Below are 17,007 nucleotides of genomic sequence, written 5' to 3'. Positions count from 1 at the left end.
TCCCCGGAAGTCTCCCCCAGGAGAAGGGAGTCTGCACAGAGCTTCCAAGAACACAGGGCCTTGAGTGGGTTTTTATGTTTCAATAAACTTTTAATTTTGCAACATTTTTAGATTTACAGAAAAGTTGTGAAGGTGATACAGAGTTCCCACCTACTCCACTCCAGTCCCTCTTCCTGGACATCTGAGGCTGATTCATACCCCAATATACTCACTGTTGATACATTATGGCCACAGAAACTTTGTGGTTTATTTAGATTTCCCTAATTTCCCTCCTGAGCTTTCCTTGTCCCAGGACCCCCAGAATTCCATGTAACATTAAGCTGACATCCCTCGTGGCTCCTCTGGGCTGTGACTGCTTCTCCACTGTCCTTTCTGACCACAGTTTGGAGGAGCACAACGGAGCGTCTGGGGGTCTGTGTGGTGTTCCTCTCACCACTTGGCGGGGTCTGTGGGCATTGAGGAGGGGGAACGCAGAGGGCAGGTGCCTCACTACACCTGCCCTCGTCCCCGATGCCAGCTCAGCTCGTGGCTGATGCTGCTGATCTGGATCACCTGTTGGTGAGCCTGGCTTCTCGGTCAGCTTCTCACCCACAGAGTTCTGCTTTTTCTCCTGGAAGCGTCCAGCGACGCCTCCTCTGCTCCTACACAGCTTTCCCTTGGAGGCAGCCTCTGCCCTCTGTCCCGGGGTCTCCCTGCTCACCCACTCACGTCCCTGTGATGCATGGTTTAATTAGTGTTTCTGGAACACAGTCAGGCCAGGCCCTTTTAGAGCTCAGTCTCTGCCATTATTGGAAAAGTAAATTACTCATATTTTTCTTGAAAATACTTGATAGGCACTGCATTAGAATCGTCACTGAGAAAATAGACCCTGAGCCTATAATCAGAGGAAAGATGTTACCTATAAAATAAATAAATAAATAAAAAAGAACCATAGGGTTTGTTTCTGCACAGAAGCCTATTTTAAATTTTATTATTTATCCTGGAGTATTTCATCAATCCCACCCGCTCTCGATATTTATTAGCAGGTGAGCCCGGCTTTCGCCCCCTCAGAGAACCATCATAACAGAGGAGTGAGTTCCAGGTTGTCTTCCGGCAAGAGGAGGCTGCAGAGGCTCCCTGTGGGAAGACGGATGGCCTTGGGTCCCCCTAGGCAGGGAGAAATATTTCTGAGGGAAATAGACTAATAATTTTTTAAGATCGAATTTTCGAGGGCTGTTTTTGCATAGTGAGGTTAAAAATGTCTCTGACGGGAAGGACCCTGGAAACCAATTTTCCATGCAGGCCATTGGTCAGTCCCTGCCCTTCTCAATATGTGTCTGGGCCTCCTGAGTCCCTTTGACATCCTTGTAGATTTTTTCCTTCTTGGGGGCCTGTCCGGGATCCTCCAAAGAGGCTCTGGCCATGTGGCGGTAACTTTCTCTGTCTAGATGCAGCCACGCGGTGACCCAGTGCCTGTCTGCCGTGGCCCAGTGTGAGGCCCTCGGTCCACTCTGCCCCTCTGGTTCCTGCTGTGGTCCTCCAGGTCCAGGAGGAGATAAGGGCATGGAAGGCTGTTCTTCCCGCTGCGAGGGGGCTGTGCTTGGCTGGCCCTGGGCCTTCCAGGGGTCCGCAGAGATGTTCCTGGTGGAGTGAGCCCCACTCAGCCCCTCACGGAAGTCCGCCTACAGACAAGTTGAACAGTGAGAGCCAAGATGGTGCCCTTTTGTTCCCCTCCAGCTGAACAAGAGAAGAAAAGGTTTTTTTCCCTTTCTTTTTTTTTTTTTTTCCCTCCTTTTCACAGATCTTGAGGGAGAAGTTAGGAGCATAACAAAACTCTCATCTGGAAAATGTCCCTGAACCTGCAATTATGGGAGAGTGGCGCCCTGTTCAGAGCAGAGGACAGCCTCAACACGACGCCTCTTCAGAGGCTGTTGTCTGCACCAAGCCACCTCCGCTCCTGTGTCCCTTCCCTCTCGCATTCATCGGAAGCCAGCTCAGGTTTCTCACCCAGAAACAACCTTCAAAATAATGAACTAGACTTAATAGTCTTTCCTAGTGGTTACGGACCATTTGGAGAGAAAAGGGACAGCCTTGGGTTCTCGATAATGGAGAGAACGGGAGAGTATTTTTGAGATCAGATGGACGAATAATTTTTCAAAATGGACTTTTTGAAGGTTGTTTTTCATGGTTGTCTTAAAAAGGACGGAAGGGCCGTGGGAGGCTGGCTGTTCTCTCTTTGTACCTTTCTGTCTCGCCTTTTTCCTGTAATCTTTGTTCCCAGAATCTCTTGGCGCCCCCATAACTTATTCTCTTGCGAGGGCTTCAAGATCAACCCCATGTTCGGGATCTTTAGGAGATGACCCATCCCCTGCAGGAAGGTGTCTTTATTGGTAGTAATTAGTAATCCTAAATCAAGGCTATGCCCACAACCAGCCCTGGTCAACAGCCTCCAGAGATACAGTGCCGGAGCCAGGCGGAGGCGGAGGTGGAGGCGGAGTGACAGACCTCCCTCGGGCAAGGATCCCACTCAGCTTCCCTGCCCTCCACCCTGAGGCAGGGTGGCCAGGTTAAGCAGAAAAAAAAAATGCACACTCTCGGTTAAGTTTGGATTACAGATAAACAATGGAAGCATGTATTTTTTAGCATAAGTCTGACCCAAATGTTGCATAAGACATGCTTAAAATGACCCCTTGTTTGTCTTGAGATTCAAATGAACTAGGCACCCCCATCTTTTACCAGGCAACCCTTCCTGAGTCCAGGCTGTGGAGGGGCAGACCATCACCCTTTCGGTCATGGTCCCCCTGGGGGGATTCTGTATGCTTGGACATTGCAAATCTGATTTCCAATTTTCATTCTGGTCAGTTTGGGTTCCCGCCCATGCCTGCCCAGCTGTTCTGGGGCCCTTCTTCTGATTTCTGGGCTGTTATTTCAAGACTAAGCTGGTTGCCCCTTAGAGGGACGAGGCTAGTTCCCACCCACTGGGCATCCTGAACCTAGACCCCGGGTGCCTAGAATCGGTGCATTCTGGTTCCTTTCCTTCCCTGCACCTGACTGCTGGGCTCAGTGAGGCCCTTCCTTCCCCAGGCTGTGTCTCAGTGGAGGTGAGGGGAGGGCAGTCAGGGTCCTGACTCTCTATTTTGCCAACCTTAAAAAGCCACATTTATACTCCTTCTTTCCAAAGCCAATATGTGGAAGAAAAGGGGTTAATTTCTTTCCTCTCTGAGACTGGAGACAAAGCATCAGAGCTGCACCCTTCTGGCTTACAAAATAGACTCAGGAGCCATGATCTACATGAGCCTCTGTGCAGGGCACATTTTTACTCTCAACCCTATTTTAAATTTTATGACCTAGCTCATGCTATTTCATCTCTTCCCGCCCTCCCCCTGTATTTATTAGAGGTTGGGTATGGATTTCCTTCCCTGAGAGAACTTCCATAATAATGAAGCACACTTGACAGCCGCTCACACAGGGCAGGGGATCTGAGGAGGTTCTGCGAGGAAAATGGATCGCCTTGTTTTCCTCTGTGGAGAGAGGGATGCACGCGGGGTAAAGCAGACTCATAATTTCTCAGTGTAGAAGTTTGAAGGCTGTTTCTGCATAGAGACATCTAAACTCCGGTGAGTGCGGGGGCTGTTCCAGTGACCATTTCCTGCCACGTGCTCCTTGCCTGTTCCCAGGTCTACCTTTGTTCATGTTCACGAGGGGCCCAGGGGCCTGAGTGACAAAACTGAACAGAATGGTTCCCTGCAGGGTGTCAGGCCTCTCTGCTTATTATGGGGACAGTGTGAGGGACTTAAAACCATCGGCTTGGTTTACTCCATGATCATTTAAGCTGGGCTTCCCTTTTCTGATTTGGAATTAGTAACAACATGTTTTAAAGCTAGCTGGGGAAGGGTTCCTAACTAGACAGCACCTGAGCTCCGCTGTCTCCTGGAATCCCTCTTCACTGGACCTCAGTTGTTTACCCTTGGTTCAGTTTCTCTTTCTGTGAGTGTTTTGAGCAGGCCCTGGGACTTCCACGGAGAGGAGACTCCGGGAAGGTTATCCCACATGCCCAGCTGTCTCTCACTGGAGAAATCCCCGAAGCTGACAGTATCATCAGGTTGGGTGCCCATGGCTCCAACCACTGGGACCCGCTTAAGACAGTGCTGGGTGGCAGCCTAGGAATTGCCAAGGACGGGGTGACCTCTGAAGTGGCCTTCCTTCCCCTCCAGGGAGGTTTGCATTTTGTTTTCCTGCCCCCCCCACCACCACCCTGAGCTTCTGGGTTCATCTCTCTCTCTCTCTCTCTCTCTCTCTCTCTCTCTCTCTCTCTCGCCCTTCTGCAGCCTTCTCCCCTGGGATTTTCAGGGTACGTGACCTGTTTTTGTTCTTCTGCAGATGGGAGCGAGAAGCTGCCAACCACAGTTTCCTCTCCTGTGCTTTTGTAGGACTGCAGAGCGGACTCCTTTTGTGAGCAGCGGGGTAGAAAGCATCAGGAAAGACCTATCTAGTTTTTACATACCTTCAAGTGGACATTCTAGGTGGTTCTCCTAGGTCAATTGCTGCTCTTAAAAAAAAAATAGCCCAGAACTCAAAGAGTCCCCGACGCATGTCATAGGCTACAGGTGATCTCCCAGGCGCCTGTTACTTTCTGGCCCTCTCCCCTTCCTCCGCCTTGTTTGTAGTCCTACTGTTTTTCTAGGTGGGCTTTTGGGCTTGGGGGGAGTTGAATTTTAGTTTCCAGTGCGCTTTCACTTTCAAGTGTGAAGACACCTGGGCATGGTGTCAGGCAAGAGTGCTCCTGAAGTGAGAATGTTCTCTCATTCCAGATCCCTATCACAAAGGACCCCTTTTCCAAAGCTGGTGTGAGGACAAGAGAGAGAATTCAGAGCCCTCTGTAGGCGGAGGTCCATCTCCTCCTATTGACTCTCTCCCCTTTGTTCCTCCCACCTCAGCTTCCAAGTTGAGTGTGACCTTGGAGTTCAAGCCCCCACCGTTTTCTCAGCAGGGTTGAGCCGGCGCCCGCCGGAGATTTTGTTCTCTGCTTCCGCCTGAAAGAACTCAAGACCGTTTCCGGTATTTCTTGTTGGAATCCTTGGAAACCATGTCCAGGCTTTTTCTAAGAAAACACCACTCCAGACGCCTTACAGAAACTTTGCGGGCGCCCAAGGACTCTTTCTTTTTTCTTTTCTTTTTTTTTTTTTTTGGAGGTGGAAATTTTGAGAAAAGATGAAGAAGAGAGTTTCCAGAAAGCACTTCAAATATCCCATAGTCCACCCCATTGACTTTCTTTCATTATTAAGGAAACCGCACTTCTAGAATAAGTCAGTAGATTTGGGTATGGATATTTTCAAAGAGTAATTTTGGACCATGTTCCCCCCCCCCCCCCTTTATCTGGGACCCCTTGGGTTCAAGCGGTGTTTAAACCTTCCATCCCTCTACATTTGCTAGGATATTTAAACTGGCTCTTCCATTAATATTGTTTGGAAGAAATGTCTGAGTGGACAAAAGTGTTCAGCTTCCCAAACCTTCCCCTACCACGCAAAAGGCAAAGAGAACTCCGGGGCAGGAGGTCTGCAGTGGGAAAAGCCTCCCCGAGCTCCACGGGATCTGTACCTGAACACGTTATGGAACCGGAATAGCACCCCCACCCCCACCCCCGCCCCATCCTCTTGTCTGGTTTTCTTAACAAATTAAGCTTCATGATTTTAATTTCAGTTTGAGTCTAGGTTCTCCCTCGGCGTTGACCTTTCCATGGAGGCTGAACCTAGAGGGTTTTGGTCTCTTTTTCCTAAATTGATCAGAACCCCAGATTTGGCGAGGGACCCATGTTCTCTTTCTTGTACCATTTCTCATTTGACAGGAGCCTACCTCTCCCCCTCTCAGAATTCATGAGGAAGTACAGGGAAACTCATTCTTCCCAGCTGTCGTCAGGGAAATGGACCGATTTCTCCTTTTTAAGGATGCAAAACTTGCGGAGAAATGAACCTTCCCTAATACCTCAATCGCATTTGGAGAAAGGGGCAGTTGTTTCTGGATCCAGTAATGAGAAACGTTGGAAATGAAACTTCAAAGATCAGATACTCTTGATTTCAGTTTTGGACTTGTAGATTTCCAAGGACACGTGAACGTGTGGCATTATTTTTCTCTTCATGGGTCTTCTTTGGCTCCTTAAGTTTCAGGAACAGGCAGTGGTTCAGGCACAAACTAACCTGAACTTAAGAATTGATTTTTGAATGTGACTTTCCACTACCCATCTTTCAGGAAGAGAGAAAAAAAAAAAAAAAAAAAAACCAACAAGACAAAACAAAACAAACCTCTGACAGGGAAATTTTAAATAGATTGCCTTTCGCCAGAGAAAGAGAAAAGAACTGAGTGCCATTAAGAAAAATTGTTTCTGAAATAAAATGTGTGGTTACTTTGAAGAGACAAACCTACAGAGAACCGCACTGTGGAGAGATGCCCTGGCATGTAGCTGGTTTGGGTGGACGTGTTTTTCTGCTCCTCTCTGAGGCCTTGGGACCTGCAGGCCATTTTAGAGATTCCTCAGGCTGTCCACTTTTGACACTCCAGCCAGATTAGGTGTCCTTGAGCTGTGATTCATAGCCCATTTCTTTGCGGCATTTACTGCAATACCAGTCATTGTATAATTATGTGCTAATTTTTCTCTCTTTAGCTAAGTGTGTACTGCATCCACGCTATAGAATTGAGCTCCTTAAATGATTCGTTATAAACCTGTGCTCAATTCCAGGGCAAGGCCAGGGTGGAGGTCTTTGATTTTTTTCTCACCTTGCCTCATTTATTTTCCTTCTTGCTGGAATCTCTTTTTAAAATTCTGCACATAGTTAAACTTTTAAATGACTGAAATATTTTAACTGGGCTCCTCCCCACAACATAGTTTAGGGAAAATTCCTCTGAGGCTGAAGCTTACCAAAGTAGCTGTCTTTTGTTAAATTTTTTTTTTTTAAGTATAAAGAACTGTTCCAACAGGTCCTCCTAGAGGTGAAATGTTTACCTAACTGTGTAAGAGACAGAGCACCTAAACTGGTGTGAGATGGTGGTATACTTCTTTAGGAGTAACTAGAGGAGGAGGATTTCTTTCAGACTTCACAGTTGTGTCATTCTGCCACGAGGAGATGGACAGGTGGGGTGGGGGCTCCCTCTCTATCCCTGTGTCCTGCTCTCTGCCACAAATCACCTCAGAATTTTTTCCCAGGGAAAACCAAAATGGCAGCCTGAACTCCAAGGCTCCCTCTTCCACCAGCTCCCTCCCTACCTCTCCGACTAGAGCTAATGGCTCTGTACCATTATTTTTCCTGTCAGAATTAATAGGGAGATATTCTTTTCCCAGAGCCATTAGTTAAGTAATATTGCTTACAGAATTGCTGAAACAGGATAACACCTCCTTCTCCAGGGTGTAAATCTTAAGAAATGATGAGGCAAGTGCTTAAACACATCAATTATATTCCAAAGCCTGAACTTTTCTCTTTACAATTTTCATTTAGATTAAGAAAGTTTGAAATTAATGATCCATAAAGTAGATTCTCTTGATTTAATTTTGGCACTAAAGAATTCAAATAATATTAGCTTTCCTCCCTTCATTTAGTTTCCCTTCTTCTCCACAATTTGTCCTCTCTTTAGTTTAGAGCATTCTCTTATTGTCTGGGCATGATTAAAGTTTTGAGAACACTTTTCCACTATTTTTTTTTTCTTAGAAGATGGTAAGTGAAGTGTTCTCAAACTGATTGCCTTTCATCAAAGAAAGAGAACAGAAATGAGAACCTTAGAGAAGAGTGGTTTCTGAAAAAGAAGATTCAAATGATTACATAGAAGAAGGAAAACTAAAAAAAAAAAAAAATGGAATTACAGAAATACTCTAGGTTCAGCTAGAGATGGAAAAATATCTTTCTCTTCTTTTCATGGGCTTCATAGCTTTTCTCTGCCAAAGAAACTGAACTTTAGTTACCAGTGTGTGGCGACTTATCTCCTTCTATCAGCAGTTTTGGTAAGAGGACTGACTGAACTTTTTTTTTTTTTTTTTTTTTTTTTGTGGTGCTGGAGATTGAACCCAGGGCCTTGTGCATGCAAGGCAAACACTCTACCAACTGAGCTACATCCCCAGCCCATCGCTGGACTTTAGCTTTGCCTGAACATACTAGACACATCCTGGGAATTTGTTTTATTATTTACAGTCCAAATTTTGGAAGCACTATCATAAGTTGTCTTATTTTTTTCTGACCCACTAATGGTATCAAGTAATACCATGCTTGTTGCAGCATAGACAACAGCACAGACATAGTAAGAAAAGTCTGACAACTCTCTGTCGCCCGAGGCCATCAGAGTTAGGTTGGTGCACATCCTTCTACGCCTTTCTCCACATGCAAGCAAATATGGACAGACTCTTTTTTATTTTTTTCTTTTCTTTTGACAGAAAAGGACAATGCCCCAGTAGGAATCATCAACTCTTCTTCAAGAACCTCTTAAAAAACTCTCGGCCAACACATGCATAGATCATTTTAGTACTGGCATAAACTCCCACAGCCTGGCTATCTTGTCTTTTGTTTCTCCAGCCTTTCCTCTGCTGACAGATGATCATGTTGATTCCTGCTGTTTTTTGTTTTTTGTTTTTGTTTTTTGCTATTGTTGCAGAGAACATTCTAGCTCAGTTTCCCAAGGAACAATTGATGGAACAATAGCTTAATCATTATTTCTTAGCTCATCTTGTAAGGTATTACCAAATTGCTGTTCAGAAAGAGATTCACTCTCCCATAAATGTTTTTTAAACAGTATTTAAAAAAAATATTTTTAGCTGTAGATGAACACGATATCCTTATTTTGTTTAGTTTTTTATGTGGTGAAAGGATTGAACCCAGTGCCTCACGCCTGGTAGGCAAGGGCTCTACCACTGAGCCACAACCCCAGCTCTTAAATGGTATTTTGAAAAGGAAGCTTTACCTCAGCAAGAGGGGAGAGCTCTGCTCTCAACGTCACTGAAGCACTTGAGTTTCCTGAATATCAGTGGGTAACCTACTGGCCTCTCATTGGCCAAATTCAGGACACGTTGATGTCGGGTAGCACAGTTGTTGTGGTGGTTTTGAAAATTAGCTATTAATATTTAAAATCACATCAAATGTCAATGTCTAGTTAGTTTCTCTTGCAGAGTGGACACCTGTGCTGAGCAGGAGGCTGGGTCCCTTTACCACCTCTCTCAGGGGCCCCTTCAGTCTGGGCATGAGGATGCTCCCTGCCTGCCCCCAGAGTCCCCCAAGGGTGGGATTCGCTTGGCTCCTGCAGCATCCAAGTCGGTCATCTTTGGGGCCAGGAAACTCGGTCGCATTACAGGATATTCATCAGTACCCAGGGGCTCACCCAGGAGAGGTGGAGACACCCCCCACTCCCACACTCTGAGTCAGGACACCCAAAAAGTCCCCAGACATCACTTTGGGTTATATCAGAACCCCCGGTTTTAATGCACTTTCCTGGGTAAATTCTGAGATAAAGCTAACTCTGCAATGTCTCTGGCCAGCCCCCTTCACCAAGCAGAAAACATCCAGAGGACGAAGTGGTCCAAACCTGCTCCTCTCATCTGCAGCGTGGAGATGCAGGACAAGTGGATTTGCAGGTGGTTCTAGTCTCTCTCTCTCTCTCTCTCTCACACACACACACACACACACATACACACACACACACACACACACACACACACACACACACGACTTGGTTTTCTAAATACTATGTGAGGAGTACCACGAGTCCCTGGGGCAAAGGTAGACATCGCCTTTGTTTGCTGCATTTTTTCTTTTGCAGGTGACCAGCCACCTGCCTGCTGCCCTGCAGCTCCCCCCACAGGGGTTTCTGGGGCCAGCAGTGGGCTGCCAGGGACCCCAGGCTCCCCTTCTCTGTCAGGACATCTCCATCTCTTCTAATGACCTCCCTGTATCTTTTCCCGTTAGAATTAATGGAGAAGTATTAATTCTTTCCCCAAAGCTATTAGTTAAGTTGCAGTGCTTGGAAATTGCTGAAACAGAATAATTTCTCCTTCATCCCAGGGTGTAAATCTCGAGGAATGATGAGAAGCTGTTTCAGGGGCATCGACTATATCCTAGCAAAGAGGCTCACATAGACAATTTTCACCCAGCAACAAGAAACTTTTAACATGATGACGCATAACACAGAGTGTCTAGGTTCAGTCTGGGCATTTCATGCTTCAAACAGTATTTCTTTATTGTCTCCATTTTTCTTTCCGTGATTTGAGAACCCTTCTCTGTCTCTGTGTTTTAAGGCCATGCTCTTATTGTCTGGACATGATCAAATTTTTAACTTAGAGCAAGATTTAAAATACCATTTTGCCCTCAACACAGTTTAGGTTGTTGGAGAGGGAGAGGACTCATTCTGCTTGCCTTTCATCACAGGGATAGAAAGGAGATGATGAGAGTCACTAAGAAAAGTGCTCTGCTGAAGTGGAAGATTTGGTCATGATTACTTAGAGGCAAACTTTCAAAGATCACATTAGGGTGGCGCAGAGTGCCCCAGGCTGCGTGGGTAAATGTGCTCCTTGGTGCTCTTGGGGCCTGCCCACCTGGGGCTCTTGTCCGGAGCTGCCTCCGTGGCCCACCTCCGGGCACTGATTGCTTTCTGATTGTCATGAACAGTGACTTCATCCTGCTCCCCTGAGAGGAACAAGCCTCTCTCTACCATTCTTCCTAGTCATGTTTTTTTCCTAAATAGGATTTATAAAAAAAATTGTAACAGGATTGCAGAAACCCAAGAGCTTACTGCCAACTGTATGATAACACCAGGTATACAGAGGGCACTTACAGAAAAATGGGTAGAATAATCTCATGAACACATGATTCCGGCTCAGGATGATTGATGGCGGTGTGGCCAGTGTGGTTTCCCTCCTTCCCGAAGGTATAGGTTGGGTCGGGACCCTCTGGTTTTCCCTTCATCATATTCACTATATTTGTTTGGTAGATTTTCTGTGCAATTCTTTGCTTCCTGAATCTCTTCCCCATTAGAGGGTCATCTCTTTGAGGGGGATCTGAGCCTCCTCCACTGTTGAGCTAGCCCCCTGTGTGTTTCCCGGCACCCCATCAACATTCCATCAAGGTTTAGGCTCAATAATCAGGGTCAAAAAGGGGCTTCAAAAGTATGGGCTTAACAAACGAGCTCCATAAATATTTGAACAAATAAGCAAAGTACTGTCGACAGGGTGATTGCTTTGAAAGACCTCCCCCCGGCTCTCTAAGTAATCGCACTTTTTAATCGCCAGCGAGTTGTCATCCTTTAATGACAGGAATCCTTCTAAACAGGTTCATCTCCAGTTGACTGACAGCCGAGGAGATGGTGCCCACTTTTGTGACCATGCTGGCAGCTTCCTTAGAAGGTCCATGCCGGGCACCCACTTTTAGCCCCTGCCAACTCCATGGTAATGGAGTTTGGGGTGTATGGGAACAAACCCAAAGAAATGTTTCAAATGACTTCCATTTTCAGATAATGATACTTGAGTAGTACATGGACTAACATTTTAGCAAGGCCTAGAATTCTGGCAGCTGAAAGCAGGTTTGAGCCGGAGCGGGCAGCGCCGTCCCAAGCTCTCATCCTTTCTTTGCCACATTTTCTTTTTAATTATCTTACATTTCCTATGGCCCTTTCAAGAGGGCTAAATTTACAATTGCTGTAATGGCTGAAGCCGTTGCTTCCTCCTGACGTGGCGTGGCAATTATTTCTGAGAGACATTATTAAAAACGCAGCCTTTAATCAGGGGAAGAACAGAACAGCAGCGAGCGGCAGTGAGAGATGGCTCCTCTAATGAGATCCACGTAATGGTGTAAGAGCAGCCGGTGCTCCTGAGATGGAAGGGCGACGCGGCATCTGTAATTTCTGAAGACGCAGGAAGTGATTCATGCAGTGTGATTCTGAAGCTGGCACAGGAGCACATTCTGTGCCTTCGGATGTGACCAGGCCATGACTGACTTTTTGGAAAGGCCATTCGTTTAAAAGCAAGTTAGTGTCCTGCTTCAATAATCCAAATTAGTTTAACACACTTCGGTGACATTATTTCAGCATTTTTCACAATTATTAGAGATAACTCACTTTTCTCTGTAGACTGTAGGGTCAAAAGCAAATTAAATCAATGGATTTTCTTCCCCCATGCTCTCAGATGAGCCAGAAGTTTTCTGTCTGACTTGCTCTGCCCTTTCGGTTTGAGCTTAAAAACCCAAACAACCTGTTGGGGAGACATTGCCAATTTGATTACTTTCTCTTTGCTAATTAGTTTTGCCTTCCTGTTGGATGGAATGAATGGCCTGGCCATTTTGTCACCGTGGGGACAGAGCTTAAGTGGAGCAGTTGTCCTGGGAAACTGTGGCCACAGGAACGTCCCCATCATTATTACTGTCTGGAGATTCGTCCCCTTAATTACTTCTGTCTGGAGATGTGTCGCAGGCGAGAGTGAAAATCTGTCTTGACACCATCACTTTCTCCACCCTTACTTCCTTGCTATGATCAAGTCACCCCATGTGGCCCCAGACCCCAGCAACCCTCAGGGATGCCAGGTACAGCCAGTCTAGCAGGGGATGAGGGACCTGCCCAATGGTAATCCTGTCATGGAGCCCCATACCTCCTCCCCAGCCTTTGACTCGGGGACATGCAGCCTGCCTTGCGCTTCCTAGGCAGCAGGTAGGAGGACCCTTCGGTAAAGATCCAGAGAAGCTTCAGGGCTTCCTACTTCCCCTCGGGGCTGGGGGATTGCCAGATGCTGGGGCCCCTGGTTGAGAGACTGCACCCATGAAGTGCTAGCACCAAATAGATTTTTACAGCCACTTCTTAAATATGGGCCAATATTGAAGATGGCTCCTTCCCTCAAGAGAGCCTGTGACAGGAAGAGAAAGACAAAAACACAATGAAACAAAAGAACACGGGAGAGAGACCCCTGCAAGGAGCAGCAGGACCCAGCAGCCACAACAATAAGCTGTCATCTGAGTTGCCAGAGAGAAAAGGGAAGATGACAAAGAACAGGATGCAATTTTAGAAAATGGAAAAGGACCTTAGAAATTTGAAGTATGACAGCAGAAATAGCAACTTATGAGCTGAATGTAAAAATGGGCACCCTATGGAACCAGTTAGGTGTCCATCAGTGGATTCACAGATGAGGAAAATGTGATCTATGTACACAATGAAGTTTTATTCATCCATAAAGATGAACGAAATTATCTCATTTGCAGGTAAATGGATGAAACTAGAGACCATCATGTTAAGTGAAATAAGCCAAACTCAGAAGGTCATGTTTTCCCATATATGGAAACTAGAGAGGAAAGGGGAAAAACAAGGTGAGGGCAGATCTCATGAAAATCAAAGAGAGATGAGTAGAGTAGAGGAAAGAGACCAGGGGAAAGAGGAGGAGAGGGAAGGGGAAATGCAGGGGAACAGTATTGGCCAAATTATATTGTTCTATGTGTGCATGTGTGAACAGGTAACAACAAACCCCACCACTGTGTATGGTTGGAATGCACCAGTGGAAAAAAATGTGGAAAAAAGATGATGGAAGTCTCCCAAAAGAAAACAAGAAGACAAAGATATAGAAAATATGGAGGAAAAAAAGAAAAAGAAAAGATTATAGCAGGAGGTACAATAACCTAACAAGAGAAGTCCTATAAAGAGAGAAAATACAAAATAGAAGGAAATCAAAGCAATGGCTCATAAGTCCAAGAGATCTTTCAAACAACACAGGGCTATTGTTAATAGCAATGCATTATATTCTTGAAAATTCCTGAGAGTACATTTTAGGTGTCCTCACTCCACACCCACAGGAAGATAAGTATTTGAAGCAATGCATATGTTAATTTGTTTTATTTAGCTTTTCCATAAAGCATAGATAGTTAAAACAATACAATTTAAAAGAAAAGAAAGAATGAGCCATATTTTTCTAAAATCAAAGGACAAGGTTTAGATGGAAAGGACCCATGGCACGCCAGCAGGTGCCTGAAGACACCAGGATCTGCCCCCCACCTTTCTCTTTCCCTTTGCTCTGTAGTCTCCACATATGAGAAAACATGACCCTTGACCTTCTGAGTTTGGCTTATTTTGCTTAACATGATGGTCTCTTGTTCCATCCATTTTTCCGCAAGTGACACTGGGAGTGAGGGGAGCCACAGAGCTTCCAGAAGAGGAAGCACACACCATTGCACCAGAGGATGGTGAACCATGAATCATATTCACACAGAACCTGACAGCGCCGCACCATGGGTTCTGGTTCTCTTTCCTTCTTTCCCCCAACGAGATTTATTATGGGCCCAGAATATGGGAGTGTTAGACTCTCAATAAAGATATTTCTAAAGAAATGAAATGAAATCTTATCACTTAATTTTCTTAGGGGAATGATTTTAGTAATATGTCCATCGAAAGCTAAGCAAAAGAGAAAAAAAATATATTATTTACTCCCAGGGAAGCATCTTGGGCAGGAGGTGCCCAGCCGTGAGGGTCAAGGGTGTGCTCCTAGACATCGTGGGCTTGACATGCTCGTTTGCCCAAACGAAGCCTGGCTCAGGTTGCAGAATGGTGGGCAGAGGATGAGAAGCATGGTGTTGGTGGTGGGGCGGGGAGAGTGATGTGGTGGACAAGGGAGTGGGAAGGGCTGACCTCTGCCCTGATGGGAAGTCATCAAGTACACAGGGTGCTGTCATCCATAGTCTAGCCTGAAGCTTCTACTGGGGCCACCTGTTGTATGGCAGATAAATCAAGCTGATCTGAAATGAATCTGAGCAAATATGGCCAGGAAGATGATTGGTGGTGGCGGTGCAGGGCGTGGAACGCCCTATGAAATAGCCTTTACAATGAATGGGGAACTGTTTGGGGAACTGATGCTGCTACTTCTGTCCTCCACAGAAGTGAAGTCGACTTATCTGAGTGTGGACTGGTCAGAGGTAAAGGGAGCTAAGTGACGTGATGGGAGGTGAACCTGGCAGTGACAGGAAGACAAGGAGCAGCTCTTGGGAAGTTGTTTCTTGTGCCTTTGTAATTCCAGATGTCTATACTCGTGTCTCCCCGTCTTCAGGTCTAAACCTGCAAGGAGACCTTGCCATTTCAGAATTTTCTCTTGGTTATGGGAATGAAGAAGAGAAGGAAGACGACTGTGGCCGCATCTCAGAAAACGCCTCTCCTAGTTCAAGTTCAAGGACCGTCAGGGAAAGAGACAAATTAACTGCGAAGGTGGGGATCATGACTTCGAGCTATCTCTGCCTGCCCATGGTCTAGAATTAGGGCTCCCCTTTTCCCGTTGTCATTGTTGACTGTGGCAAAATGAGCTGGGCCCCCCATTAGAGCTTCCTGGCCCTGAAACACAGGGTGACTCTGCTTGTGAAGCAGTTGGGATTATTTCTGATGGTTTATTGCAAATCCTCAGGACATTAGTAATTCATACCTGAAGGAAGATGTTGTCGTACATCAGACAGTACTGGGATAGGAGGTCACCCCTGGCAGATCGTGGGGCCGCATGTTGAAGACCACTAGCCTACAGACCCAGACCACAGGTTGAGCAGTGCTGATGTGGATCCACTGAACACACTGTGCCATAAAATCACACGGCCTTGTGTGAGCTGTGGGGACGGCCAGCAGGAAGCTCAGGCCTGGGTGGATAATTGAGTGGTTTTGTTTTTAACACAGCCAGATAAAAACACATAGCAATCTCAGCAGCTTATTTTGTATCAATAAGGAGCCTGACTTGAGTTAATGCTCCAATTAGTTATTAATGGAAATTTATTGAGGGCATCACATTGAAGTTCACGCTCAGTAAAGAATCATTAAAACCTTGAGACCTTGTTTTCATTGAGGACCACGTTCCTGACTAGTTTTTTTCTTGTACCAATTAACCTTTTCTCCCTCTTTTTTTTTTTTTCTTTGCACTCTGTTGCAGGATATTTCTCCATCTGCTGGCAAGCATGATGGCTGTTCTCAGCAGCATGACACTGCTGCCCTGTCAGGGTTATCCCTGCAAGTTGACACCTGTGTGGCAGTGGCAAAGGATGACCCTACGTCTCGTGGCAAAGGTCTTGAGGCTGGATATCCGGAAGCTCAGCTGCCACCATCCCAGGGTTCAGTCTCGGGAGATCCCAAGCCATGCGTCTTCTCTGATGCTCAAGAGCCTCCTTCTTATGAGTCCAAAGGAACCTTTCCCCACCATGACATTGCTGCCTCTGTTGCTGCCATCTGTATTTCTGTGGGGGCGGCAGCAGGTCACACAGTGCTGGGCATTCACAGTGCAGAGCCTCAGGAGCACAGCTGGGCTGCAGGGGAAACTCTGGCCCAAAGCTCCCCAGACAGAAGAGCCATCACCGAGGGCATATCACAGACGCCCCTGCCAGCAAAACTTGCATCTGGACACAAGACTGTGGGCTCAGTTCCCCTGGGCTCAACCGGAAAGCTTCATCTTGAAATGCCAGCTTTAGGACTAAGTTCAACTCGTTCACACCAAGAGGAAGGGGGACACCAGGTGGCCTGTCCTTCCAGGGGTCAATATGGGTGTGGGGAAAAGGCCATCCCCTGTCCCACTGTCCCAGGAACCGACAGTGGGAAACGCCAAGTACCTGGATTGATTACTCGCAAGGGCTGTGTGGTTTCTTCTAACCCAGGGCAGCCCTCAGAAGTCCCTGAGGCCCCTTCTAGATCTGCGAGGAAGAGAAGTTTGGAAGGAATGAGAAAGCAAACTCGGCTGGAGCTCAGCGACTCCAGCAGTGATGATGAAGACCGCCTGGTCATAGAGATATGACACCTCTGTGACAAGATGACGTCCCTGGCTGAAGACTGTTGATGCTTCCCAAGTGAATGTCCTTAAGAGGCAGAAGCACTGATGGTACTTACAAAACACCTGCAGACCAGAAAGCCATCTGGGCTTCTTCCAAGCCAGCTCCAAACCCCAGTTGGCTGCACCCTGTCCCAGTTCCTATTGGGCAGGCCTAACAGGCTCCTCCAGTGCCACGAAGCTCGGTCTGAGAAGGCTCCATGTACCCAGAGACGGGCCTTGACTGCAGCCTAAGCCCAGAGTGGGTC

General features: G+C 46.5%; 1 protein-coding gene and 1 non-coding gene across 2 annotated transcripts in view; one reads left to right on the top strand and one right to left on the bottom strand.

The window, feature by feature from the left end:
• The window catches only part of Znf831 (zinc finger protein 831), a 61,742-nt gene extending 45,016 nt beyond the window's left edge, over window positions 1-16,726 (top strand). The window contains exons 4-6 of the mRNA XM_026412234.2: window positions 11,336-11,389; window positions 15,017-15,171; window positions 15,875-16,726. Of these exons, the coding sequence (XP_026268019.2) occupies window positions 11,336-11,389; window positions 15,017-15,171; window positions 15,875-16,726 (1,061 nt within the window). The remainder of the gene's footprint in view (window positions 1-11,335; window positions 11,390-15,016; window positions 15,172-15,874) is intronic.
• Trnaa-ugc (transfer RNA alanine (anticodon UGC)) lies at window positions 8,009-8,082 on the bottom strand. The gene has a single exon. It is a non-coding gene; the product is annotated as a tRNA-Ala (tRNA).
• Window positions 16,727-17,007: the final 281 nt, after the last annotated feature.

The sequence above is a fragment of the Urocitellus parryii genome, chromosome 6 (assembly GCF_045843805.1).
Source record: "Urocitellus parryii isolate mUroPar1 chromosome 6, mUroPar1.hap1, whole genome shotgun sequence".
Lineage (NCBI taxonomy): Eukaryota > Metazoa > Chordata > Mammalia > Rodentia > Sciuridae > Urocitellus > Urocitellus parryii.
This window is presented reverse-complemented; position numbering and strand designations above follow the sequence as displayed.